This window comes from Bos taurus, chromosome 5 (assembly GCF_002263795.3).
Source record: "Bos taurus isolate L1 Dominette 01449 registration number 42190680 breed Hereford chromosome 5, ARS-UCD2.0, whole genome shotgun sequence".
NCBI classification, from domain to species: domain Eukaryota; kingdom Metazoa; phylum Chordata; class Mammalia; order Artiodactyla; family Bovidae; genus Bos; species Bos taurus.
In genome coordinates this window covers 49,286,000-49,304,652 of record NC_037332.1, presented here as the reverse complement: position 1 = coordinate 49,304,652, position 18,653 = coordinate 49,286,000, and the positions used below count along the sequence as shown (strand labels likewise).

General features: G+C 34.8%; 1 protein-coding gene and 1 non-coding gene across 4 annotated transcripts in view; one reads left to right on the top strand and one right to left on the bottom strand.

Annotated features, from left to right (window-relative positions):
- The window catches only part of TBK1 (TANK binding kinase 1), a 43,266-nt gene that overhangs the window by 11,080 nt on the left and 13,533 nt on the right, over positions 1-18,653 (top strand). For all 3 annotated transcript variants that reach the window (XM_005206636.5, XM_010805192.4, NM_001192755.1), the window contains 8 exons: positions 1,127-1,308; positions 6,054-6,214; positions 9,064-9,174; positions 11,926-12,105; positions 14,579-14,775; positions 15,636-15,694; positions 16,091-16,182; positions 17,670-17,771. In XM_005206636.5, coding sequence (XP_005206693.1) covers positions 1,127-1,308; positions 6,054-6,214; positions 9,064-9,174; positions 11,926-12,105; positions 14,579-14,775; positions 15,636-15,694; positions 16,091-16,182; positions 17,670-17,771 — 1,084 coding nt within the window. The remainder of the gene's footprint in view (positions 1-1,126; positions 1,309-6,053; positions 6,215-9,063; positions 9,175-11,925; positions 12,106-14,578; positions 14,776-15,635; positions 15,695-16,090; positions 16,183-17,669; positions 17,772-18,653) is intronic.
- On the bottom strand, positions 3,796-3,865 carry MIR2285F-1 (microRNA mir-2285f-1). Its single transcript, NR_107730.1, has one exon. It is a non-coding gene; the product is annotated as a microRNA mir-2285f-1 (primary transcript).

Here is an 18,653-nt window from a genome sequence, read left to right as displayed (position 1 = left end):
TACATGCTGTAACGTGGATGCACCTTGAAAAATTATGCTTAGTGAGAAACACCAGACACAAAAGGCAACAGTATTTGTATGATTTCATTTATGTGAAATGTTCAGAATAGGCAGATCCTTAGAAACAGAAAGCAGAGTAATGGTGGTCAAGGCTTTGAGAGGAGAGTGGAGTCAAGGAGTGACTGCTAATAGAGATGTGGGGGTTCTTTTTGCATATGATAATGTTCTGAAATTGGTGTGATGGTTTGTATACTCTGTGGCTCTATACTAAAAACTGCTGAATTGTATACTTTAAAAAATGAGTTTTATGATATGTAAATTTTATCTCAATAAACCTGTTATTAAAAATAAAAAAGAATATGGCAGCCACAGGGAATAATATCTTCTTGGAAAGAAATGAATCAATATTTGAAGAATAGGAAAAGCCCAGTGTTTTAAAGTATGAGGTTAGTGGGAATTCTTGAAATTGATACTGGAAGCAGTAGAGACTACTTAGGTTCCTAAGTATACTGGTAGTCCTGAGTTTCCATAATTGAATGTTGATATCTTGAAACTTATTTTTATATGTCATGCTTGGACATTAATCTGTCAGCTGTCAAACAAATGGTTCAGACTATCATTCTATGACACTGCATGTCAGTTAGCCCAAACAATTTCAGCAATTTCTATTAATTTTTTTTTTTACTATATTATGTATTGAGTCTAGTTTACTATTTTATGGAATTTTTTTCCCCAAAGTAAAAATTTTAATTATGGTGAAATATTATTTTTCTTGGAAATTTGTATTCTTGGGTTTAGGTAGATGGCCCACAGGTATATAACAAAAAGTAATTCAGGAAGTCATAGGCTTAAGATCATTGTGTTCCATTTTCTTGACAGTATTTAAGAGAGACTGGACTCTTCCTTAGACCATATTGATCCCTGTTCTTCTAAAATTTCTCATTACTCAAGCATGAAATACAAAATCTAAGTATAATCTATTACTTCTTTGATTAAGATGACTTTGGACCAACTTATGTAAAAACTTACATTGAGTGAATAAGAATATATTAATGTTCATTAGTGAATCTGATGCACACACACATACCTACTTATGATTTCCTTTGTTTTATATTTATTGTTGAAGTGGGTGGAATGAATCATCTCCGAGAGAATGGCATAGTTCACCGTGATATCAAGCCAGGAAATATCATGCGTGTGATAGGAGAAGACGGACAGTCTGTGTACAAACTCACAGATTTTGGTGCAGCTAGAGAATTAGAAGATGATGAGCAGTTTGTTTCTCTGTATGGCACAGAAGAATATTTGGTAAGTCATGCATCACTAATAATTTTATTTTAAGAAGCTGGATATATTATAAATATGGGTAGTTGGTCAACCAGATCACTGTATAAAATGTCTTAACTCATGGCAAAAACTAAATTTTCTATTCTAATGAATATGGTATGTAATGTGGAATTAGGTATTGGTTTCTAAGGGTGTTGCTTTCTGTTAAAAAAATTCTTGTAAGTTTTATAATACTCTTAAATAATTTTACTAATGTTATGCATCTATGTTAAAAGAAAGAACTATCTGTACACTCCAGAAGCATCTAGCTAGTAAAGGCTTCCTTATTTGGATCAGAGCAGTTAATATATTACAAGCTTGTTATAATACAGTTCCCTGTAGAGCAAACTTCATTATAATTCTGAAGAAGACTCTCTTCAGGGAGGCTGGTTACTGAAAGATGAAAAGAACCATTATTAGAAACACACACAAAAAAATGAAATGCCTCTAAAAGATCTAACTTGAAATACTAGAAAACTAGAAAAGCTCCGTGGTTGAAACAGTTTATATAGATGTGTTTGTGTGAAGTTAGTAAACATTTGAAACACTTAAGAAAGGCACTTAAAAATAAGTACATTTAACATGTAATCAGAAAGTTTATAATATATAGCTGTCACTAATTGGTTATGGCTCTGAGTTTTATTTTAAAAGTCTTAGATTCTGTGACTTTTTTCCAATTGGATTCTGTGATGGTAATTTTATAATTTGAATAAAGTCAAGGTGCCCCTATAACTTTATTCAGATTGTTCTAACTCTGGCATGCGTTAAAGTATCTTAACTTGTTCTATCAATATGTAACCACTAATTAATCTGCAGTTGTATTTTGATAATCTTTTATTAAGAGTACTTAAAAATGGGGACTTTTCTGACAGTCCAGTGGTTAAGACTTCACACTTAGAGTGCAGGGGCACAGGTTTAGTCCCTAGTCGGGGAATTAAGATCCTGCTGTGCAGTGCGGCCAAAAAAAAAAAAAAAACCTAAAAATGGATTATATTTACCCAACAGCTATTTATGTACAAGCATTGTTGTGGGAATTGAGACTTCTGTAGTGTACCGGAAGTACATGATTTCTGCTCCTGTGGAACCTACAATCTAGTGAGGACAGTAGACAAGTAAATAAGATAAATTCAGATAATTAAGTGTTGGAAAGACAATAAGGTAGCAAAGCAGAAGAAAGATAGCTGGGGAAAGCTTCCTTTCAATCTTAAGTCAGCTGATACTTTAATGATGAAAACAAGCAAGCCATGCAAAGATCTGGGGGGAAAGCAGCATTACAAGCAACTACAAAGGCCTAAAAACAGAAGTGACCTTGGATGTTTGGGAAACAGAAGGGATGACAGAATAGCTGGACCTAGTGAAAAGGCAGGTGATAAGAATTGGAGAAGTAAGCAGAAGCCAACCAGAGCACAGACTGGTGGTTTCTACCCTGTATGGTCACCCCCTGTTAATAATAAATGTTTTACAATATTCTTTTCAGTATCTTGAAATGAAATTCTTAGATAATATAATCAACCAGCATACCTAATTAAAGGAAGAGCATAGTATCTTAATATAAAGGAAAATATGATAAAATCATAGCTATTTAATATGTAAAAGTTTACTATCAATTTCAGTAGCAAACAACTGAAATCATTAGATGCCTGTACCTGTGTATGATGTTACCCCCAGTGCACATGCAGTGATAACCTGTGTATTGAATTGGTGAGTCATATTATCATAAGTCTTGTTACTGACATCATTTTCCAAAGCACTGAAGAATTCCTGATAAAGTTTCTAACTTAACAAAGTAGATTTATGTATATTGCATTCCTATAGCTACAAAAATACTGTTTACTTTATAGTCAAAAATACACTGTTTACATATAAAATGAAGTGAGATCTTTATAAACAGATTTCTTAGCTGCACAAATATCTAGCAGGATATTCAAAAGTCATGCAGGAAGTCAGCATGTTCAACAGGATGTCTCTCATCTCTGGTCTCTGCCCACTAAATTCCAGTAGCCCTTCCCAATGACTGTGGTGATCGAAAGAAACAACGGCAGTACCATACTAGCCTTTGTGAGGGTGATCCCTATTACCGACTGTCAGTCTTTCACATAGTCTGTGAAGGCCACAATTTAGCCTCTGCCACTAACAGACTTGTAAAATGGAAAGAACACAACATTAAATAAACTAACTTCCAAGTCCATGCTGATCTCTTGGCTGAAATTTTACTGTAGTCTATTTTCCTATTTCAGGTTATTCCCAACTCTTTTTTCTAATAGATTACACCAGCAGTTATGATATAAGACACACACAGCCTGAAACTCAGCAGTCTAGAAATATTTCTGTTTTTAAATGAAAATTTTTCTCATTTTGGAATTCCCGGACCAGATGTTGAATCTTCTCCTTTTTATGTGTTAAAGACCAAAGGGAGCACCAGCATTTTTTCTTCTACTGTTTTTAATATGATGGCTTTCTTAATATGAATTACCCAAAAAGTTCATTCAGGTTTTTCCATAAGATAGTGCAGGAAAACTCAAATGAACTTTTTGGCCAAACCGATTTAACCTGAGAACCTAGAGTAGGTTTGTCCTTATGCTCCTGTCCCAGATGCAGGGGCCCGGGCACCTAATGCTAATCCCTGTGCAAATACAAGTAGCACGTTCAGGAGAGAGCCTGTGGACCCAGATATGTCAGACCAGCATGCATCAGGCCATTCCAGCTAATCATTCAGCCTAGGGAAGGCTTCCAGCTGTACTATTTAGGAACTATATTAGTGCACCTTTTGAGGAGGTCCCGCTTTGTCTCCTTCTAGAATCACTGTATCTGCTCTTCCCAGGTTGGCAGCCTCATGTTCTTTGAAGATCAGGCATGTCCAGGTACTCTTGGCCTCTTCATAGCACCATTGATAAAGTAAGAACCTTCTGCTAGGACAGAGGTCTGGCTCGTGCTTCTTTAGACAATAATGCCTTATGTACCAGGCCACAGAATCAGCAAAACCACTCAGACCCTGTGTATCTGGTAGCCATGTTCGGACATACGTCTTAAGCCCCTCATGCTTGTCACCTCTTCTAATTTCTCATTAAAATGTATTTCCCAAAAAAGTCCCATCCATCCCCCCCAAAATAATCCAGAGCTTGTGACCCTTCGAGAGATGAATTCATAAACTGCATCATTTACAGTAGAGACACCCTCCCAGCAGTGTTATCCCAGTCCCTTGGGCCACTGCCGTATACCACAGTGTCATAAGGCATTGTTTTAGTTTGGGATCATTTGGGAGATCACTCTGCTCTGGTCCAGAGTACACTCTTATAGGTTTATCTACCAAAAATCTTGATTTACAGCATGTAATTTACATAAAGACAGTGTCACGGAAGCTAAGCATGTATGACCTCTGGCTGTCCTTTGCAGAGCTTAATGTCCAGAAGAATCTCTGTCTGGATCTGTAAGCTCCTAAGCCATGCCCTATAAATTCCATCTGTTCTTCACAACTGTATCATAGTGTCTTCTGTGCTTAAGGACCATGTGGTGAACATCAGACCAGCTACTTATCTGAGTTGCTGTATCCTCCAACATACCCAATCAGGCTAGTCCTCTGAATTCATTCTAGAAATTTAGTTTTCATCTTAGAGCCCTTATGACTTGCTCACATAGATTGCATGTGAGGTACAAGGGAAAGGAATTGAGGCTGTCTTGATATGTTTTAGGTATGAGCAACTGGGTAGATGATGATACCATTTACTTAAAGGGTAAATATTAGAAGGAAGCAGGTTTGAGTCAGAAGACCAGGAGTCTGTTTTTGATACCTTAAGTTTAAGTTATCTTTTAGACATTTGAGAAAACTGTAGGATATATGAATCCAGAACTCAGGACAAGAAATGGTTTGGAATGTTAAAGGATATAGGTAACATTTAATGCCACAGGCTGGAATGGGAGATGAAGAAGTAAGGCAATTGTCAGTGTGGATGGCTGTTTTGAGTTTTCCTATGGAGGGAAGCAGAAAATTTAATGATAGCTCGGAGAGGTTGTAAGGTCAATTTGGAGTTTTTTTTAATGGGAGATAGGAAAGCATGTGTGTAAGCTGAAAGAAATGAGCCAATAGAAAGGGGGGAAATGATGCATAAAATAAAAGGGGTAGTTTTAGGAATTGATTTCTAGATTTGATGAGATGATATGATGGGCCCCACAGCACAGAAGTGGCGCTAGTGGTAGAGAACCCGCCTGCCAGTGCAAGAGACATAAGAGATGCGGGTTTAATCCCTGGATCGGGAAGATCCCCTGGAGAAGGAAATGGCAACCCACTCCAGTATTCTTGACTGGATAATCCCATGCACAGAGGGACCTGGCAAGCTACAGTCCATGGGAGTGCAAAGAGTCAGACACGACTGAAGCAACTTGGTACAGCACAGGTGGAAAAGTTAAGCCTTTGATAAGAGCAGTTCCATTGTAACTGGTTCTGAACACAGATTCAGGTAGGTTGGCTTTTGGTAAAAGATATAAAGGAGAGTTGATCTCTGATTGCTTCCATTTTCTCACTGTAGTATGAAGTGAGGTCATCAAAATTGAGGGTCTAAGGAGGTGGTATTGGAGGTTTGAGGAGAGAGAGGAAGATGTGAAATAGTCTTTTCAGATTGGGAAAGTAAAATTATTAGTAAAGTAGAATTTCCAGACATTATTGAATACCTATTTTTGTGTAATGTATTTCATAGAACACAAGTTAGCAGCTTTTTCTTTTCTTTTTAAAGCATCCTGATATGTATGAGAGAGCAGTGCTAAGAAAAGATCATCAGAAGAAATATGGAGCAACTGTGGATCTTTGGAGCATTGGGGTAACATTTTACCATGCAGCTACTGGATCACTGCCATTTAGACCATTTGAAGGGCCACGTAGGAATAAGGAAGTGATGTAAGTGATTTCTCCATTTAAAATTAGAAATGACTTTTAAAATGTATATGTCTTACTGTATTTCATCATGTTAGAGAGGTACACTACTAAGTATTGATCTAGCCATCATTTCCGATATTTTAAACTATTTGATTTTTTAGTAAGAGTACAACCTTATAAAAATGTATAGAGATACTATTTCATACTGTGTTTAACTATCTTATGTACAAAGTATAAATGGCATCCATATTTGGTCCATCCAGTCCATATTAAAAATATTGTGCCTTCTGAAATTTATTTCAGCACTATTTAGTCCTTTTTGTATGCTTATTAGTTTTTCCCTCCATATAACTAAAAAAATTAAAAAATACTTGTATGAAGTAATAGAACCACTAATAGAATTAGTGGATCAAAAAGAAATACGAACTGACCTGATTTCTTTAACTATTTCAAAAATAACATTTAATGTAATATTATTTTTCTAGTGTTGCTGTTTCAGTCTAAAACATTTTGCTGAATGCATTTTACTAGTACATTTACATTTATGCAACTGCCATAGTTACTAGGAAATTATTACTATATATGAAGTCACTGTTATAAACCAAATAATGGAAGAAAAGAGGGGTGGATTGTTAGATGTGAAATTTATGATAAAACTCATTTGTACATTGGCCACACATCTTTCTGTTTTCAAAGAAATTAGTGGTTGATCTTGCCTCATGAGAAATAGCCAACCTCTGTACACATAAAACTATAAGGTGAGGTTATGAATGTTGTTCGGTTCAGTGAAGTATAACTCACTTGACAGCCTTAATGTGTTCAACTGTTCTTTTAGATTTTGACGTTTCTCTCAGATCTTTATATATTTAACACTGCCTTTTATAAGTGGAGCTTTCCTGGTGGCTCAGGTGGTAAAGAATCTGCCTGCAATACAGGAGACCCAGGTTTGATCCCTGGGTAGGGAAAATTCCCTGGAGGAGGAAATGGCCACCCACTCCAGTATTCTTGCCTGAAAAATTCCATGGACAGGGGAACCTGCTGGGCTACAGTCCATGGGGTCACAAAGAGTCGGACATGACCAACTAACACTTTATAAGTAATAATCACAAGTGTAAACGTAAAATCTTTGGTCTTATCTCAGAAAATTAGGAGAAGCATATTTTTTCTTTTGTTTGTTTGAGGAGGTAAAACTAGTTTAGCTGATACCATGACTTTTGCTAAAACCTGAATGTTTTCCGTCAAGGAAAGCATACATATTTGTGGGAAGAAGTTATCCATTAGTGTACTGATTTTGGTATAGCATCATCACAGCAGAGTCCTTTTTATAAAATCTCTTCATTAATGAAGGCTTAGAGTCAGTTTCTGTCTTTCTTCATTAAACATAAAGTGTGCCAAACAGTTAATCATGCTTTGCTGTCATAGGTGTTTTAAAGCAGTATCAGCATGTATTGCTGCACTAAGAATGGGTTAAATAAAAGTGTAATGCTCTTTAATAAAGGAAACGTGACTTATAAACAACTGGGAATACCTGGTACATTCTAATATCATTGGAAGAATTTTTTTCTTTAATTGCACAGAAACTAAACTTTTTATGAACATTGATGCTAATGAATGTTCAGAAGCGCTTTAAGAAATAATAAAGGATTGTTTTGCTTGACTATTGAGTGATGTATTCCTCTCACATTATGGGAGTGTTGATCCCTCAGAATCTTATTTACATGTTAATAAATATATTTAGATATGTATCTTAACAAAATAAGTTTTTTCAAGAGTTTATAAGCATTACCTTAATTAAGAATTCTGCCATTCATTCTGTTCACATCTCTTCTTGCATTATTCTCACATATCTCTACTTAACTTCTCCACAATCTGATCCTTCTCACGTGAATGCAACTTATTTTTCACATTAATTTCCTTCTTTGAAAAATCTCTTAGTGCAGAAATCCTGGCTGTCTCTACTGAAGAAACAGCAAGCAGCTCAGATCAGTTGTTCTGGTTTCTTCTACTTTTTTAAAGAGTATGTTAATCTGCTCAGAGCACATTTATGTAGACATAAAACAAATCAAAAATTATGTCAGAAATACTGTCTATAAACTTACATAAGATTCTGATGTGTTATGATTTACATTTTCATCTTGAAGGCATGAACCTCTTATTTCTCTCCTAATTTCAGATTTTGTTTTAGAAAGGGCTGACACCTGTAAGGCTGCTTTCATTGCCCCACCTCCATCATTATTAGTATTCTTTCACTTCTTCATTCATCTCTTTCTTGACTTCATCTTTATTTTTATCACCATCATCAAGAAACAGATTAAGTTTGGCTTTTAATTTTGGTACACACATCTAATCCTGTAATGTGTATATATTTTCTCAATATGCAGAAACTTTCTGATACTGTGCTATGTATAGTTTTATATTTTTTTTTTTTTTAAAGGAAGCTATTGTTCATTCTGTAGTAATTTCATGGTCCAGTTGACTGTGCCTTTGGATAATATGAGTAAGAGGGATTAGATGCTTTTTTCCTGGTCTAGATACATTCTGTAACATAACTTTTTTTGTGTTTGCTCAATTTTTTCAGATGGAAAAATGAATATTTTTGTTGTGAACATCAAGATGCTGTTATATGGCACTCTGAGAACCCAAATGAAAATTAATTATGGCATATGTAAAATAATCGTACAGCCACTATTCTACTTCAGTCAGTCAGATTCAAAGTGTTTTGATTGTTTTATGGATCCTGTGAACATCAGTCGCAAAGTTTTGTCTAGTAGATAATTGTAGGTGCAACTGAGGAAATATTTTTGCAGAGCCCTTTGATAGGCTATGCAGTAACAAACTGCTTATTTTAATCTGCTTTTATTCCTCCCAAGGTATAAAATAATTACTGGAAAGCCTTCTGGTGCAATATCTGGAGTACAGAAAGCAGAAAATGGACCAATTGACTGGAGTGGAGACATGCCTGTTTCTTGTAGTCTTTCTCGGTAAGTACAGTGTTATGTACCCTGTTCTCTTTGGTGTTGGGATCTTTGTTGATTAAAGTCACCAATACTTAAGTGTAGTTTTGTTCTTAATTTTTCAGTAGATGTTATTAAAGCATGCGTTGATTTGTAATTTTCATCTTTGTGGAAATGTAAAGATTGATTTGAGTCTATGTAAATAATACTGCCAGATCTCTTTTAAGACATAGAGCATACATACATTTTTCAGATTGCTAATCACTGGTCTTAGAATTGTGTCCAGTGTGGGGTTCCAGCTTAGGACTTCGGTGTCTCTTGTGCTGACCTTCATTATGACCGAGCACAAATACTGGTACAGATAGGAATAACTAGAGTTCTAAGAAACAAACATTGAAGAAGTCTAATATTACCCTCATTTTCAAAAAGTAAACCTATTATTCAAAAGGTGAGAAATAACAGTTTTCTACTGCTTTTTCCAGCATTTCAAAAGTTCATATGGGTCTTAATATAGCAGCCAGAACTCAAATTATACATGAATCCTGTTATCACAGAGAGAGATTTAAGGTAAAGGAAATTAAAAGTAGAGAGTAAATTTTTTTTTCTGTTGTATATCTTTTTTTATTGATGTATATTTGATTTACAAAGTTGTGCTAATTTGAGAGTAAATTATTTTAGATTTTACTCTGAAATAAAACCAAGGCAATCATCAGTATTTAGAATTTGTAATTACTGAATTACTTTCCATTTTTCTTGAGTGTGGGGATTGTATAATCCACAAGTGAACATATAGGTTATGTTTTATTGGTTTAACGCCTTTTAGAATCTGTGGGTGCTTTTTGTATTACTTTCAACATATAAGTAAATATGTTTATTCAAAATATTTAGACTGTACATATATACTATATATACCACAAGTTAATGAAATATGTTCTGTCATTTTATGTATTGATATCTGTGAAAACTCATTTAAACCAGTAGTTCCAGTGCGGAAATCATTTTTGAAAACCACTGGCCTGACAGTTTCATTTTTGTGTGTTAAAAGTCTCCAAAACTAAATTGTGTCATGCAACTAGAATTACCAAGAGAAAGTCACTTTATTGGAGAGCAGAAATTCAATGTTATAGTAGTGATCTGTGTTAAATTTTGATTTAGAAAAGTACCCATTTGGAAAATCTGAGGCAAAACTGATAAAATTTAAAGGGGTCAGGAAATGAGCACTCGCTGTTTAATGTTTAACTATATTGCTGACATTCACACAGTGTTTTGTCAGTCTGAAATATAGATTGCATATTTCAGGAGGGTAGCAGGCCTTATCTGTCTAATTATTCTTCAGTATACTAAGTTATAAATTTTTTTATAAAAATTGCTTAGGTATCAAAGTATGTTATATGATTTTTTTAAATACTAAAGACTTTGAGTACTAACAATCAATAATGAAAACAACTACCAAAAATGTAAGAACTACAGAAAAAAGATAACCATCTTCTTTCTCATATGTATTAGTCAAGACTAGATAGCCAGTGAGACAAATCTAACTCAGCTTGAGTGAAAACAGATATAAGTGAAAAATAGATTGACGTTGTAATTCAAAGTTCATGTGTGTATGTAACTCAGAGCTCCACTGAATCCTCAGATTCAGATTATCATCAAGACTTGGTGGGCTTTCCCGGTGGCTCAGCAATAAAGAATCCACCTGCAATGCAGGAGATGCGGCAAAAGACCTGGGTTTGAGCCCTGGGCCAGAAAGATTCTTCAGAGAAGGAAATGGCAACCCACTTGAGTATTCTTGCCTGGAAAATTCCATGGACAGAGTCTGGTGGGCTACAGTCTGTGGAGTTGCAAAGAGTCAGACACGACTGAGCACGCACATGCTGCGTACACATACCGTAAAAACTGTTAACAGACAATTATTTCATTGTCATGTAGTCAAGAATATATTTTTAAGATGACTTGAAATTCCATGAGTGAGTCTATTTAAACATATTTTAAAATTCAGGTAGTGCATGAGAAAGAATTAAGTTCTTTCCATTCATTTTTTTTTTTAATATTTAAGTTTATTAGTTAAAGATTGGAGGCTTCCCTAGTAGCTCAGACGGTAAAGCGTCCACCTGCAATGCAGGAGACCCCAGATTCAGTCCCTGGGTCAGGAAGATCCTCTGGAGAAGGATATGGCAATCCACTCCAGTATTCTTACCTGGAGAATTCTATGGACAGAGGAGCCTGGCAGGCTACAATCCATGGGGTCACAGAGTCGGACAAGACTGAGCGACTAACACAGTCAAAGATTATTCTTAGTTTAATTGGCATTAATTGATTGCTAAATGATTATAGTGATTTTCCTTCTTGAAGAGGTATGCTACAAAAGGCATATGAATTCAGCATAAAAAATTAGGTGTTGGAGTGACATGTTAAAAGGACATTAATGACCCTGAAGTTAAACTATTATCCTCATGACCACAGGGTTCCAGTCAACTGATCTCACCTGGATAGCCATGTATATACAATGTTAGGATGTTTGGAAAAGTGAGGAAACTAGGGAAGGAGAGAATCAAAGAAAATAACATGTAAAAGCCAACATAAAAATACCATAACCCCTGGTTCATTGACAAGTAATATTAAATCAAGGTTACCTGGCTTTCCAAAAAGTTGGTAGATTTTTTACAATTTTAAATTAATCTTATCTGATAATAGTAATAACAGTTCCTTTGATTTGTTGGTAAATATTATGATTTTGTACTTAGATTCTTCATGTAATTCTTTTCAATACTATTTTAGGGGTCTTCAAGTTCTGCTTACTCCTGTTCTTGCAAACATCCTTGAGGCAGATCAAGAAAAGTGTTGGGGTTTTGACCAGTTTTTTGCAGAAACTAGTGATATACTTCACCGGATGATAGTTCATGTCTTTTCACTACAACAAATGACAGCTCATAAAGTTTATATTCATGGCTATAATACGTAAGTACCTCTTTATATTTTTTCCTATATCATGATGTTATATAATAGTTACGTATCTTCACAAATCAGGTGAAGAAAAGATGTACCCATTTCTGGGTAGAAAGTGTTAGAAAATGTTTTGGTGCTTAGTAAATTACTTTTCACTTATCTTTAAAGTAAAAAGATTAATTTTCTAAAATTTACAAGTAAGCTAACTTGTTCTTAAACTACAAATTTTACAAGACTATTTTCCTTTATGTGCCTTCTTTCAAATTACTTAACCACATAACTACTATTAGCATTTACTAATAAATGAGCCAGGTTTTATTAAGAGTATTGTCCTGTCACTTAAAAATATTAAAGCATAAGTCTTAAAGATAGTTCATGTAATTATCTGCATATGTGGCCTAAAGCCCTTGAGTGCTGGGGAAAGACCCATCCCTTTTATCTTAAAAAAACAGATTATACCTACGTGATAAAAATCTACCCATGTGATAAAACTACATATAACTAAATCCCACACACCTTTACATGTAGAACTAGGGAAATCTGAATAAGATAGGTGGATTATGTCAGTATCAAGGTCCTGATTATAATAGTGTACTATACTTATGCAAGATGTTACCACTGGGGGTAAACTGAGTGAAGAGTATTTAGTGTCTCTCTGTACAATTTCTTTCAATTGCACATGAACCTACAGTGATCTCAAAATGCTTTTTTTAAATGAAAGTGGAAAGCATTACAAACCCATTCTATATGCCTTAGTTTCTATTTTAACAAGACTCAGGTAGCAGTTTTGATGCCTCATGAAATTAAAAAAGAGACTTTCACTGGTTATTTATTAAGGAATAAAATCAATTAGATGGAATAAAACTTTAGACATTTTGTCTAATATCTGTATCCAATAAGGGGCTTCCCTGGTGGTTCAGATGGTAAAGAATCTGCCTGCAGTGCAGGAGACCCAGGTTTGATCCCTGGTCAGGAAGGTCCCCTTGAGAAGGCAGTGGCTACCCACTCTAGTATTCTTGCCTGGAGAATTTCATAGACAGAGGAGCCTGGTGGGCTTTAGTCTCTGGGGTTGCAGAGTCAGACACGACTAAGTGACTAACACTAACTAACATTACAATATTATAAACATTGAAAATAATGTAAATAGAATGAATAAAATAATATTAATATAACATTAGGTTCAGTTCAGTTCAATTGCTCAGTCGTGTCCGACTCTTTGCAACCCCATGAATTGCAGCACGCCAGGCCTCCCTGTCCATCACCAACTCCCAGAGTTTACCCAACTTCATGTCCATTGAGTCGGTGATGCCATCCAGCCATCTCATCCTCTATCATCCCCTTCTCCTCCTGCCTTCAATCTTTTGCAGCATCAGGGTCTTTTCACATGAGTCAGCTCTTCGCATCAGGTGGCCAGAGTATTGGAGTTTCAGCTTCAGCATCAGTCCTTCCAATGAACACCTAGGACTGATCTTCTTAGGATGGACTGGTTGGATCTCCTTGCAGTCCAAGGGGCTCTCAAGAGTCTTCTCCAACACCACAGTTCAGAAGCATCAGTTCTTTGGCACTCAGCTTTCTTTATAGTCCAACTCTCACATCCATACATGACTACTGGAAAAACCATAGCCTTGACCAGATAGACTTTTGTTGGCAAAGTAATGTCTCTGCTTTTTAATATGCTGTCTAAAATATATTAATCATCATCTATATTTTGGTGCTTAATAGCCTGAATAGAAATGTAACATAGTTAGGTGTTGGCCACTATTTCATTGTAAGAGTATATGTGTACATAGAAAGCCCACCTGAGCCCGAGCCAAAAATCACAGCAGAGGCTTTTTGGCAGAGAAAAATCACAACAGTGCTGCTGGAATGTTGGTTTGTTTCTTTTTTTCATGGATCTTTTTAGGGAGAATCTACCTTTTCCCCCAAAACATCATTTTGAAAATACCTGATTTTATTAGCTTATTTAACACATATTATATACTCATGTTGTAAGTGATGTTCTCAATTCCTTATATATTTGTCATGTAGTCCTCACAACAGTTCTGTGAGGTGAGGACTGTTACTCCCATTCTGTGGATAAAGAAACACAGCACAGAAAAGTTAAGTAGTTTAAGGTAGTAAGTAAGTGGTAAGCAAGCAAACTGAAATTTGAGCCCAGCTGTTCTGACTCCAGTCAGTAACCTCAAACTGTCTTCTGTATTGGCTCCCATTTATGAAATACTAAGACTCCTGTGAATTGCACATATCCAATATAGGTGTCCAGACATAAAAATGTCTTGGAATTGACTGCCATACCGACAGACCATGTGGAATTTTCAGTTTAGTAGACTTTATAGTGTCCACATCAACAAAGCAGCATTTCTGTGGACTGGTCACGATCTAAAGTTTTACTGAGAAATGGATGTCGTGGCACTGGTTTTAAAAAAAAGATTTTACCTCTCATTTTATCCCAATTATGTTGTCCTTTTCGATTTTTCTCACACAGTGCTACTGTATTTCATGAACTAGTATATAAACAAACCAAAATTATTTCTTCAAATCAAGAGCTTATATATGAAGGACGACGTTTAGTTCTAGAACCTGGAAGACTGGCACAGCATTTCCCTAAAACTTCTGAGGAAAACCCTATCTTTGTAGTAAGCCGGGAACCTCTGAGTACCATAGGATTGATATATGAAAAAAGTAAGTTGGGATTTTTCTTGTTGTTCTTACTAGCCATTAAAAAACAACAACGAACTGGGAATTCCCTGGTGGTCCAGTGGTTACAGCTCCACACTTTCACTGCTGAGGGCCTGGGTTCTGTCTCTGGTTGGGGAAATAAGATCCCACAAGACACACAGCGCAGCCCAAGGGAAAAAAAACTATAAAAATGATTGTCATCTTCATAAAGTTGATTAATGATGACATTAATGTGGAACTTTTATAAATATTAAAATTTGTAAGTTAATCAAATGAGTAGTAGTAAAATTTAAAATCCTCATAGGTAACAAGATTTGACAGTAAATATTTTGTTTATAAAATGATAAAATACTTTGTCATACATGTTTTACTGTAGCTCTCTGCTTTTAATATTTTACTAACCCTCAGAATAACCTTTTGTATCATAAATTTCAACAAATGTTTATTGTTTCCAGGGTGAATAGGACCCTTTGCCAGGCTTTGGAATCTAAGAATAATTAGATCTGTATTTTGGAATCTTTTAAATTATTAATTCTGATGGTGAAAAAAAATTACCTGGAATTTTACATTTGTATTTAGATCTTTGGGATTTGATTTAGATTTAAAGAAAAGCATTGAACTTGTTCTGTTGGAATATATTTAAGAAAAAGAGGTGAAACTCCTTAGAAATAGTTCAGGTAGTAATTTGTTAAAGAATGAGCATGTTTTTTTTTAAACCAGGGAAAGAACATTAAAGAGTTTTTATCACTAATGTTTAATTTAAAGGTAATTTAGAGGTTAATGTTTAATTTGGAGGTTGATGTATAAAGGTTAAAATAATGCATTTTTTATTTCTGATTTAACTATTTTATTTCATATTTCAGTTTCCCTCCCTAAAGTACATCCACGTTATGATTTAGATGGGGATGCCAGCATGGCTAAGGTTAGTATTTAATTAAATTACTATCTAAACATCTGAATTAAAATTATCAATAATGGAAGCAATAAAAAGTGTATCTTTATATACACCTGTATAGCTTAGGAAATTATTCATTTAGATTGTTATCCATTACAAATTGTCTCATGTTCTCTCTTCTTTATATCTTTTCTTGAACACATAAGAAAATGTTCTTCATTGAGACAATGCATGTTTACCATTATTATATTAAGGATGAAATGTTTATTGCAGTTATATCTGTCCTTAGCTTTTAGGAACTAGTAGCTTTATCCTGTTTTTAATGATAAAAATAAGAATGTTTGAAAAATTTTATGTGAAAGTTTTTCTTACCCTATACCACAATTTAGCACCAAATATTGACACTTTGTATCTCTTCATTAGGCAATGACAGGAGTTGTGTGTTATGCCTGTAGAATTGCCAGTACCTTGCTGCTTTATCAGGAATTAGTGCGAAAGGGAATACGATGGTTGATGTAAGTAATGGATTGAAATTTGAAAATTGATCTTCACATAGACCTCACTAAATAACTGATCATCTCTTCATGGGTACTTTACCTCTTCAGACTAGGTAGGGTCACGTGCATGATTTTTACTATAGTACATTTGTTTCACATTTAGTTTACAAAATATTTAGCAGCTTTTTTTTCCTTTAATTTTATTCCTACAAAATATAAGACAGGACAAATAGTATCTGAATTTTAAAATTTTTAAAAATTAAATTTTAAATTTTAAAACAGATCAGGAGAAAATGGGACTTCCCCAGTGGTCCAGTAGTTAGGACTCATGCTTTCACTGCCATGGTCCCATGACCCTAAGAAATGTTTTGTGGATAAGTATATATGTCCTCAGAGAAGTGGAGAATGAATGGTCTCTCTTAAAAACCATGCCTCTAGTTCTATACAACGTCATTTGAAGCTTTTGGATTTTATAGACACATAATGATGGACTCGTGTGCTCCTGGGCTTTAATGCTTGTGACAGTTTGTGTATACCCACCTCACACCTGTCCTTCCCTTCTCACAAAAACATACAGGAAGCGTTTCATCATTCTTGGTCTGCTGTTTTTTTCTAAGAAGAAAAAAGTATAAGCCTCTTTTTTTTTTCTGTCACCTTTATGTTAAACCTGTCATTTATGCTTCAAATATTTTTTATGTGTTCACATACCCAACTTGTAAACCTATGCTTTTCTCTTTCTATTAAGAAGCCTGTTTATTTTTACTAAACGGTTTCTGGGAAAATCTAAATGTTGACTTCATTCAGTATCATAGCATTGTTACTAACAGCTCTTGTTTTCTCTTGCTCTTTTCTGTCCAAGTCACAGCTCTATGAACCTTTTATTTCTTTACTTATTAGTTTTTAGTTCAATAAGTCATAAGAAAATAGTTTTTCATGTAGACCACTGTTGGCATATTTTTTCAAATAGTAACTCTTTTAGGCTTCATGGGCCACAAATTTTCTTTGTTTTCATTTTGTTTTTACAAACTTTAAAAATATAGATACTCTTTTTAGCAAAAACAGGCATCAGGCCTTAGTTTGCTGACTTGATATAGATCAGAAGCTCTTCAGTTATATACTGTCTCATTATGTGTTTCCTTAGAGATCATATTTATTGATTTAAAGTATAAATCAGACAGTAGTCTACTATGAACAGTAAAAATTAATTCTGGTGGTATAAAATATAATGTTGTTCAGCTTATTTGTGTGGTTGAAGATTAATTTTTATTCCTTAATGTAATTTGAATGCCTTAGATTTCCAAATTATTGACCTGGTAATGGTTTGTGCCCTGGATAAGTGTTACAGAGATGCTTTCAGTAATAAAAAGGTAATTGGCTTTCATAATATATCAAGACTATTAAGAAGTTTGTGTGAACAGAAGGTAGTACATCAGTGTAATTAGTGAAAGACAACAGCAAATAAATAATTCCTTAGATAAACTAATAAGAATATTATTATTTTTTAGAGAGTTAGTTAAAGATGACTATAATGAAACTGTTCACAAAAAGACAGAAGTTGTGATCACATTGGATTTCTGCATCAGAAACATTGAAAAAACTGTGAAAGTGTGAGTAGATTGCCATCTTACTGATAATAGTTAAAATGTTAACTATTATTCCATTTCTGTTTAATTTGTTTAGTTATTGTTAACATGATATAGCATGCCATGCAAGTCTTTCTGTTAAGGGACAACCTTAGATTAAGTCACTTCCTCACAAGGGCAGAAATATCCAGTTGTCTCAGTAAGAAATGAATACCATCTCTTTGGTAGCATTTTCTCCTTCCCTTTGAAAAGGAAAAGGAATCTGAATTAGAAACATTTCAATTTTTTACCTGCTAAACATACAACTCTGCATAGGAAATATAAAACCTGTAATCAAAGAAAGTAGGAAGTTATTCTAAAACTGTATTTTGAAAGTAGTTTTAGAATTTGGGGATTATTCTTCAATTTATTCTTCACTTCACTCGCTCAGTCAACCCTTTGCAACCCCATAGACTGCAGCATGCCAGGCCTCCTTGTCCATCACCAACTCCCAGAACTTGCTCAGACTCATGTCCATCGAGGCGGTGATGCCATCCAACCATCTCATCCTCTTGTCCCCTTCTTCTCCTGCCTTCAGTTTTTCCCATTATCAGGGTCTTTACCAGTGAGTCAGTTCTTTACATCAGGTGACCAAAGTATTGGAGCTTCAGCTTCAGCATCAGTCCCTCCAATGAATATTCAGGACTGATTTCCTTTAGAATTGATCGGTTTGATCCCCTTGCAGTCCAAGGGACTCTCAAGAGTCTTCTCCAACACCACAGTTCAAAAGCATATTCTTCAGCGCTATATTAATAAGTTTATTCTTACTTATATTAGTATTTAATTGACTCTTACTTATTATTCTTTAGTTTACTCTTACTTACTGTTACTTAGTTTACTCTTACTTACTATTGTTTAATTTACTCT